The 10694-nt window shown below is 35.0% G+C and overlaps 1 protein-coding gene across 1 annotated transcript; it reads right to left on the bottom strand.

Annotated features, from left to right (window-relative positions):
- Positions 1-4393: 4393 nt before the first annotated feature.
- On the bottom strand, positions 4394-8713 carry LOC111901212 (cation/H(+) antiporter 17). The gene is made up of 4 exons (XM_042895596.2): positions 8470-8713; positions 7089-8090; positions 5932-6509; positions 4394-5231 (listed from the first exon to the last, which is right to left on the bottom strand). Exons 1-4 carry the CDS (start codon positions 8665-8667, stop codon positions 4592-4594), a joined length of 2418 nt encoding a protein of 805 aa, XP_042751530.1. The 5' UTR covers positions 8668-8713; the 3' UTR covers positions 4394-4591.
- Positions 8714-10694: the final 1981 nt, after the last annotated feature.

The following is a 10694-nucleotide window of genomic DNA, read 5'->3' as shown; positions in this document are numbered from 1 at the left end:
AGGAGAGAATCGATTGTGAAGATGAAAGATAGAAAAAAGGTAGAAAAGAACAAAGGCGGGTTTTCAAAATTTTGGGGATTTCATTCCCCCCTATCTACTAAACGCGCGTTCATTAAAATTATAAAGCGACACTCATAGAGGACGCGCGTTTAAGATACGATGCCCTCCATGTTTTTTTTCTTATAACACTAAAGTAAGGGCACGCAATAATGCGTGACCTAAATCCTTAAATTTTTTGAAGAGATGACACTTTTTTAATGTCACTCTCTTTTGCGTAGCATAGATTAATGAGTGTCGTGGTTTGCACGTCATAAAAGGGTCTTTTTCTTATAGTGTGTTATAAAACGTGCCTTTTTGTATGATTCAACAAGTAGTAGAACAAGCATATGAGTCAAAGTTTATCAGCTCATTCTAGTCCTTGGAGGATTAGAAGCGATATATGGGCCCCTCGATGATTTTGTTTTGACCTATGTACCGGGCCCGGTCAGAACCAAATTGATGTGTTCAGTTTAGTTCAATGTCAAACAAACTGGAAATCGGGAAACAAACTGCTGGAAAATAAGTACGACATTGTTCCATATATTTGTTCGGCTGATATCTTGAGAGCAAAGGATTATATGATCACTTATCTTAAATGAAACGTCATCTTAGTTCCGCGAGACTTTGAAAGAGACACAATTGTTGATCGGTTCCTGAAGTCATACTTGCAGTTATAGTTATTAGACTTATCCAAGTGGGAGATTGTTGGATAAGGTGTCTAAGTCCATAACTATTTCTGGTATGTACTTGACCCGGTTGGCATAGTCCATTTGGGTTGCATGACATCATGATAATTGGATAGACAAAATGAGAAGAAAGACACTTATGATTTGTTAATATATTATAAGTTATAATATATTAATATGAAATCATATTATTTAATTAGTATTGATCAAGAGTTGATTTGGAATTAATTTTGTGATAAAAAAGAGAGTAATTAAATATATGGGGATTGATTGTGTAAATTATCCATTCTTATATAGTGGGCTAATGATCCATGATTTATTGAATTGGGTTAAAACCCATAAGGTGCTCCATGGATGGTCCATGGAGGTTAAAACCCATGGATCATGGAGGAAATGAAAAGTCATGTCAATTAGGGTTTACATGGTGTAACCCTACTTGTGACACACTATATAAAGACCCCATAGGCTACCAACATTGGCACTAAGTGAAGAACAAGGATGGATAGCCGATTTTGAGTGATAGTGTGCTTCTCTCAAAGTTATTCCAAGAGTTGTGGTGTTGTGTGAAACATTTGAGACATCACATTTAAGGTGCTAGGCTCACAAAGTTCTTAAGGAATCCAAGCAACAAGAAAGGTATGTTCTTCTACTAGCTTTTATGTTTCAAGTTCCCCATGCCATGCTAGTTAGGATAAGAACCTTTGAAAAATCAAATTTGCATGTATCTTAGTAAAACATATATCCAAGGTTTCTAGGGTTGCATGTACAGTATAGGAGTGTTAGAATTTTCATAACCCTTTAGAAAAGTGGATTTAGGCTGAGTACGTTGGGCGTACCAGGAAGAACATTTGCATACTAGGAAAAGGTTTCATAGTTTGGAGAGATCGTGACTACACTAAGTGTAGTGACTGAGTATACTTGGCTTACTCAGTCTGTGTTGATTCTTTGACTTTTTGACTTTGACCTTGACCACGATTTTGACCAAGGTTGATATAGGGGCATTTTGGGTAATTTATGTAGTAGTTTGAGTTTAGGGTATTGTTTATTATATAGGTGACCGGTAGAGTCAGCAGTTGAAGCAATGATTTGTTCGGCTACATTTCAGACTGTGAGGTGAGTTTTCCTCACTTTACTCGTGAGTCGAAGACACAAATTCTGGCCCACTAGGTTATGTATTCGAGTATATATGATGTTGCTATGCTGTAGTGATCTGTTAGACCTGTATAATTTTTTTTGTTACATGATTTTTCTGTTGCATATATCGACAAGTATGGTATGGGTTGATGCTTTACTGCTATGTGCATAAGCCAACAGGCCAGGGCATTCCAATCTGATGATTGATTAGGCCGGGGCAATCCAGTCTAATGATTGTGTGCCGAGGGTAATCCAACCAGATGACTGTGGACCCGAGGGTAATCCAGTCTGATGAGTGTGGACCTAACATGCATGACCGTATATGTTTTATTGTATGGTGTATTTTGGGGGATCTCACTAAGTTATGGCTTATAGTTTAAGTGTTATGTTCCAGATACTTCATAGGATCGGGGCAAGGCGAAGGCGTGATCGTACACATCCTTCAGTGATATGTGTTGGAGATTTTATAATACTCTGGTTTTGGGATATTTGTATTTGTATATTAGGTTTTTGTGACTTGGGTTTTGATTGAAACAATGATTTTTACTTAAATTGAAAAATGAAAATTTTATAGTGATTTTTGGGGTGTTATATATATAGTTTGGTTATAACTTGATATGTTGGTAATTTATAGTTTGGTTGTATTTCGGTAATTGTTAGTTTGGTTATAGTTTAAAATGTTGGTATTTGTAGTTTGGTAATTGTTAGTTGGTTATAGATTGGTAATGGTTAGTTTAGATATAGTTTGATATGTTTGTAATAGTTAGTTTGGTAATAGTTTTATAAGTTGACAAGTTTTACTTTAGTTATAGTTTGATATGTTGGTAATTGTTAGTTTAGTTATAGTTTGATATATTGGTAATTTGTAGTTTGGTAATTGTTAGTTTGGAAATATTTTGATATGTTGGTAATTGATAGTTTTGATTATAGTTTGATATGTTGGTAATTTGTAGTTTGGTTATAGTTTGATATATTGGTAATTTTTGGTTTGGTTATATATTGATAATTTATAGTTTGGTAATTATTAGTTTTGTAGTTTGAGATGTTGGTAATATAATTTTGTACTTTGCTTATATTTTGGTAATTTGTTGGTTTAACTTATAAGTTTATGTTGTTTATTTTGTAGTGGGATAATCTTCTAGCAATGATTGCCGACTCGATGTGACTACACCATTTGAATCATGGTTACGATCGTCGCCAAAACGTAATGATACAAGAGGGAACAAGAGGAGTGATGATGACATGTCTAGCTTGTTTTAGGATTTATGTATATATTTTTTTTAGAATTATCACATATTTTGCACTTAATATTTAGATTAATTTTTTGGGATGCCGTATTATTAAATTTTTAATGTTGGATCTATTTTTCTACAATTAATATTCCGTAACAGTTTTATATTTTTATAGCAGTTTTTTTTTATCTGGCCGGTGCGGTTTCAAAAGAAAAAAAAACATTATTAGTGGTGACGGGATTATTAGTGTTGACATGAGCAATAGCGGCGATATCTGATGGACCAGAAGCAGCGACCCTTTAGGGTGAAGTGTCACCATTAATGGTCGTTATTTTGTGTGTGTGTGTGTGTGTGTGTGTGTGTGTGTATATATATATATATATATATATATATATATATATATATATATATATGTGTGTGTGTGTGTGTGTGTGTGTGTGTGTGTGTGTGTGTGTATGTGTTGAAACTTGGCCGGATGCGCAAGAAAAACAAAACTTGGACTGAAACTCCAAATTTCATTGATCTATAGGAACCTAGGGAGCACGTTTGCATAAATAACAGTTCAAGGTCAAAGAGTTTTAACATGAAAGTTTCCATTCAATATGGATTGTTTTTGCGGATAACGAGACTCTCATATAAGACATATAACATCTTCTATTATGTACCAAATCTATATGTCACGGTGGGAGAAGTCAGGGTGATTCAAACCGATTTGAGGCCCGAGCAAAACAAAAAAAAATAAGACCCTTAACAGTAATTTTTTAAGTAAAAATTCATTAATTGCTTCGATTCCTAAAGAATCCGTTGAAATTTCTTTGTTTTTCTATACCAATTTTGGCTCAAACATCGTTTTTGCTTTTTTGTTGTTGACTAAGGTGATGTTTGTTTTGGAAGTGGATAGATGTCTTTTGTCTTTTTCCATGTTTGCAGAAGAAGACGTGCACTTGAAAAACGTCTACCCACAAGAAGGGAAAAATGCTCAAAAAATACTTTTATAGAAAAACAAACGAGGCCTAAGACGACTGAATACCAAACATTTTTTTTATTACAATAATATAGGTAGATATATACAAAATAGGCCTAGAAATTTTTAGGCCCGTGGCCCATACTACCTCACCCCACTTATACGGCCCTAGAAGAAGCATGGCAGCCTGAAAGAAGCATATGAAGAAACGTGGTGTGGGCTAACCCGTTCAAGAATTACTGAAAAAAAAAACATTTTGCCAAAACAAATAAATATATGTTTAAAACTCGTTTTTTTTATCCGGTCTAAAACTTGTCATGCTAACAAAGTTAACAAAATTTCGGGTTTCAAAAACCCCGTTTGGAATTCACATTCCTATTCATATTTGTATTCATCCTGTACAATTTTGTACAAATTTACATTGATTCGATTTCTTGATGATCATATTTTGCTATTATACATAAAAAATTCTATACATTTGAACATCAAAAATCAAAGGGAGAAATACGAGATATCATTTAAAAACTTGATACCAATCATCCACCATCATCACTCATTTCATCTTCCTTCAAAGAAGCTAAAGAATGCAACGACAGTTGACTATGATACTGTTGCACCACCAACACCGATGCCGCCATAGTCAAAGCCGGAGAAATCAACAAATTTCCGACGGGTCCCATCTCCGGGCACTCACTTTCCTTCTTCAACAACCCCACCACCTCCCCCTCCGGCATCCGCCCCACCAGAAACAAATTGCTCCGGCCATATTCCCGAATCACATCCGCCGTCTCCGCAGCATCCGCCACCGCTCTCTCATCATACTTCATCGTGTTGTACTTCAAGACAAACTTCTGTTTGAATTCCGCCATCACTTCATCATCAATGGAATTGGATTCCGAAGTCTCAGATTCTTTAATGTCGATGGTGATGGATCCCGGAGTGGTGTTTCCGGCGGGGTTGAGGAGAAACCGAACTACATTGAGATTGATTCCGGGGTGTTCAGCCATACGACCCCCGTAGGCTAATGCTTCGTGGTCGTCATTGCCACCGAAGAATAAAACTGTTACTACTGAGTTGACACTGCTGGCGGCAATGTGGGATGTCCCTCCGAAACCACGGTCTACTAAGATGCCGACTGAACATGGAGCGTACTCTAAAACCTTGCGGTTGACATGTCTGAAATCACAAATGAACCAGATTGTTAGATCGAAAGGGTAAATTTTATAAATTTTACTTGTTATAAATTTATAGTTCTTTGTTTTTCATTTAAGTTTTCTAATTATATAAGGATCCGTTTGTAAAGTTATAATGATAAATACAAATCATGCGTGTAATTTTTGTAGGTTATAATGTTTTATAGATACATAATGTAAGTTTTAGAGTTTATCCATTCTTTTATAATAGCTTATAAATAATGTTTAGAACTTATTATTTATAGATTATAATGGGTATGAAACTATAAATTAATAATGTGTATTAAAAGAAATCAAATCATATCGGACCGGGCCAGAATTTGGGGCCGGGTCAAACAAGTCCTCAAAGCGGCTCTTCGTTCCGTAATTGAGCAATCTGGACTGGTTTTTGTAAAAATTTATAACACAACTTAATAATATAATTACTGCATTTTATCCATTTTTAATAATAATTGATATAGTATGTAACATATAATGTTTATAATTTAATAATATCTGTTTAAAAAAATTTGGATCAAACCAAAAAAAGCAACCTGACAGATCTGATATGGACCAATACTTTTTGGCCTCAGCTTGTGAACACCACTACTTGCACTTATAAAATATATCTTGGATTAGGATTTTGGGTCTAAGTGTTTATGAAACATGAGGAATTGAGGATGATAACCGAAGATAGTGATTACCTATATTCAACTCGAGTGGTTTCAAGTTGCCCATCGACCCTAATATGCTTATGAAATGGTAAAATAATCATAGCTGCTCGATTCCTTTCGGCCCCACTAATAACATCCTCATGCATACTCAAAACCGCCGATATAGCAGTCGTGGGCCAAATCGCCACCTTACTCAAATGTTGAAAAGCCTCGAACGCCACCACAACTTGATCTGATCCGGTATTCTGATCCTTTTTCCAAAACGGGAGCCCGTTTTTTCTCGCTTTATGAACCATAAGTATAGCCGAAGACCTCTCTGATAGCTCCATGAGGTGCATTGCATGGACCAAAAGAACCTCTTTTTTGCCAGTCCCACGTAAAACTTCGATTAAATTTACCATTGTTGGTATGTTTCGTACACTATGGAAGCAAAATAACATACGGAATGGAGAAGTGGAAGAACCTCTGCGGTGTAAAGTTCGATGTTTGTATTCGGTGGTTGGTTGTGTTTTAGCAGGTCTATAAAAGGCAACAACTAGAGGGGTTGTGATAAATGTTGTTAATAGTGCCATTAGAACTAATATTGCGAATGTTTCATCGTTCAAAACCTGAAATTTTATCAATGAATGAGTTTAGATATAGATATAAGATAAGATACATACATACAAAGAAACAATGAACGATTTGTTTTGAAACAATATAAAAAGAATAACTTAATAAAGAAAAAGATACTAATTTTCTAACTTAGTCTTTTAACATTTTACAAATTTGTTTAATTTAGCTTTTTGCTAATCACAAAAATGAACAATGAAATGGTCACATCGTAAAATAAACAACCCTTACTTGAAAAATATTTAAAATATTTCTTGTTTTTTTTCACTAAACATCATTATTTTATAAATAATGATGTCAATTCTTAAAATAAATATTATTTAAAATAGTTTTTAGTGGGGACAGTCACAAAAGCAACTTTACGAAAAATATTTCATGAAATTAATTTGTATTAGGTGATAAACCGATTTGTTATAGAACCTTCGACGTTTGGGCATTTTGATGATTGGGCTTTTACTGCTCTCCTTTGATTTTTTCAAACATATCATCATTTTTTTAAATATTTTTTAGTTATTATTCAGACTTTTTAATTATTATTCGAAAGACTTGAAAAACATGATCTAAGAAAAACATACCCCTCTATCTTTCCCAATGTTGAGCACAATAATTTCAACCAAACCTTTTGTATTCATTAAAAGTCCGATTGCAAGAGCGTCCATCCACGGAATCCTACAAAGAAGAGAAACCCCAACCGAACCCGCAATCTTACCAAAACACGCTGTAAAAATAACCAAAACAAGTAATCCCCAAGACCTTGCCCCTTTAATCGACCCCATATTCGTCTTTAAACCGCTCGAAGCAAAATACAACGGTAAAAACAACCCCGACACTAAATCCTCAACCTTTTCCACTAATGCAACGGCAAATGCACCTTCTTTTGGTATTAAAACCCCAACAACAAAAGCCCCAAAAAGTGCATGAATCCCAATAGCATCTGTCACAAAACTCGCAGCTAAAACACCACCTAAAGTCACACAAACGTACAACTCATCAACGGGTTCACCATCGGGGCATCTTTGGGACATCCATTTGAAAACCGGGGGCACCAAAAAAGAACACAAAACAACAAAACCCGATGCACACAAGAAAACCCATAGAGCTACAAGTGGGGAGCGCCCTGAACCCGAAAGGGCAACCGCAAGTGCAAGAAGAATCCATGCCACTATGTCATTAACTGCGGCTGCTGACATGGCCATTTTACCAACTTCGGTAGTTAAGAGCTTGAGTTCGGCTAAAATACGTGCAAGTACTGGGAAAGCTGTAATTGACATAGCTACACCCATGAAGACGATAAATGGGCCTTCGTGAACACCCCCAGAGACGTTTTCTTGGAGAATGAATGAAACTCCGGTACCTAAAATGAACGGAAGGCCAATTCCACCGATGGCTATACATAATGCTTTTTTACCAGTTTTACGTAAGGAGTTTAAATCAAGCTCTAGGCCAACAAGGAAGAGGAAGAAACAAAGTCCAAGATTTGCGAGCGTGTCCAATACTGTAAGACTCCTTTGAGGAAACACTGTATGAAGATATGCTTTGTTATGGCCTAGACCCGAAGGTCCGAGTAGAACTCCCCCCTGTAATAATAATATAATAAACTTTTATGCAAAAGAGTTATTATTTCAAGTTGTCCTCACTATACTTAGTACACATTATACTAGTACAAGTACATAAGAGCCTCTTAGGTGGCTATAAAATGCTATTATTAAACTTTTCTACAAAAGGGTTACTATTTCAATAACCCTCGAGATGGCTTATGTCGTATAATGCAAGACAACAATGACTTATTAGGTGGCTGACATGAGGCCCAATGCCTACAAGTAGCCCAATACTAAAATGGAATAAAACTGCTAGTGTCAACCTTTTTTGCAAGTATTGGCTTGAAACTAATTCTTTATGATATATATTAAAATTTCTAATGGATTAAAATGAAAATAAGGGGATTAAGTAACTTACAACAATTTCTGCCACGACTCGAGGCTGTCTTAATGGCTTAAGAAGGTAAGCAAGGACTCGAGTGAGTGTGAGGACGAGACATATTTGTAAAATGACAAGAGGGAGTGCAGCATTAAGAGGATTTTCGCCTTGAAATACCCCATGTGATGTAGCTTTCATAGGAGGTGCATTGTTAAGTGTTGTATCATTTGAGGCCATTTTGCACCAAAACAACCCCAATACATGAGGAATATATGATATTGACGACCCGACCCTGAACAAAAAAACAAAAAAACCGTTTAGTTAGATTCCAAGCTTCAAATTTCAAGGAGCTGAAAATCCATTAGTAAGCTCTTAACGTCAAGTTTAAGTCACGACATCACCATTCTTAGGACCGATTGATAGGGACATTTTTTTCTTTTAAATTCAAGAATAAAGCATGAAGGAATGAGAAAACAGCAAAAGTAGTGACAATATTTTGAAATCGGTTTTTCTACAAACCTACACTAATTTCCAACTCTAAATGTCACAATTGTAAAGGAAAATATCTATTTTTTTTTTAAAAAAAAATCATGGCATTCTTGATGGATTAATACAATCCCACCACCACATTATATAAATGACCTCTTCAAATTCCCAAAATCAACACTCAACCATTATATGATTTAACCAAAATATCTGCTTGATTTCAAAACTATTTGAGAAAAATAGTTTCCAAGTATATTTTATGAGTAGTAGGCAATATGATATGCAACAGATCATGAAGATATATGTATACACATAATGCATGTATATAGTATTTAATAAATACACACATAGATATATACATCAAACTAGAAGAGATTTGATCACATCAATCAATTAGACGGTGTTATAATCATATTTGAGTGACATTTTGATCGTTAAATCATATGATAAAACGAATGAGGATATGTGTGTTTAACCCAAAGATGATTAATTCTATACCTACCCAACAAACATTTAATCGGGTTTCAAGCTTCAAATTTGAGGGAGTTGAAAATCCATTAGTAAGCTCTTAACTTCAAGTTTAAGTCATAGCATCACCATTCTTATGACCGATTGATAGGGACATTTTTTTCTTTTAAATTCAAGAGTAAATCATTAAGGAAAGAAAAATCGGCAAAAGTAGTGAAAATGTTTTGAAATTGTTTTTTCTACAAACTCACCCTAATTCTCAACTCTAAATGCCACAATTGTAAAGGAAAAGAACTACTTTTTAAAGAAAAATCAACTTTTTTATGGCATTCTTAATGGATTATTACACTCCCACCACCAAATTATATAATTGACCTCTTCAAACTCCTAAAATCAACACTAGACCGTTATATCATTTAACCAAAATATCCACTTGATTGCAAAGTAGCAATACATATTTTAGAAAAATAGTTTCCAAATATATTTTACGAGTAGTAGGCAATATGATATGCAACGGATCAGGAAGATGTATATATACACATAATGCTTGTATATAGGATTTAATAAATACATATACAGAGATATACATCGAACCGGAAGAGATTTGATCACAACAATCAATTTGACGATGTTATAATCGTATTCATGTGACATTTTGATCATTAAATCATACGATAAAACGAATAAATATATATGTTTAACCCAAATAGGAGTAATTTATACGTACCCAACAAATTAAAAATTGTTTTGTGGAATTCTATACGTACTCGTTTTCCTGAATGGATCATTTGAAGATTTAATAGGGTCAAAGATAAGCTTTTTCGGGAAAACCATATGTCAGGACATGGTGTGTTGATGACCACAACATATCATAGAATGATGATCACAACGTAGCATCAAATTTAAATGAAAAGCATGCTCTAATGGACACCACGATGTGGAAAGGGGGATGTCACAACGTGGAGGATGTTGTGATCCAAGCCCACGAAGTTCAGGGTTTTCTCCATATTTAAAGGCTCTTATTCATATTCTAGGTCATTCTCTTTAGCCTCCATTCTCCTAACTCAAAAACCCTAGCCCCTAATTGATTGTTCTTGATGTTCATGTGATGCTTTTGATGTTTGAGGCCTTAGAGTACATGTTTGGAAAAGAAGGTAGTGTGCTTGTTGGTTGAAAGGGTATATCTACTTCAGATATTGCATCTCCCGCATCTTGTGCAGCCTTGGAAGGTATAAAGCTTCCACATTTATCATTCTTGTTTCTCATTTCATGCTTTGAAGTCCTTTGAAGGGATGTTCTTGGAGTTTTGG

The sequence above is a fragment of the Lactuca sativa genome, chromosome 6, assembly GCF_002870075.4.
Source record: "Lactuca sativa cultivar Salinas chromosome 6, Lsat_Salinas_v11, whole genome shotgun sequence".
NCBI lineage: Eukaryota > Viridiplantae > Streptophyta > Magnoliopsida > Asterales > Asteraceae > Lactuca > Lactuca sativa.
The sequence above is the reverse complement of the archived record's forward strand: the minus strand, read 5'-3'. Positions and strand labels throughout refer to the sequence as shown.

What these genes read in the sequence shown, in the direction of transcription:
- LOC111901212 (XM_042895596.2), bottom strand. Translation starts at nt 8,667, where the DNA reads ATGGCCTCAAATGATACAACACTTAACAATGCACCTCCTATGAAAGCT. An exon ending in GAGTCGTGGCAGAAATTGTT is followed by an intron (nt 8,091 to 8,469) that starts GTAAGTTACTTA and finishes TTATTATTACAG; the next exon opens with GGGGGAGTTCTACTCGGACC. An exon ending in ACCACTCGAGTTGAATATAG is followed by an intron (nt 5,232 to 5,931) that starts GTAATCACTATC and finishes TTGTGATTTCAG; the next exon opens with ACATGTCAACCGCAAGGTTT.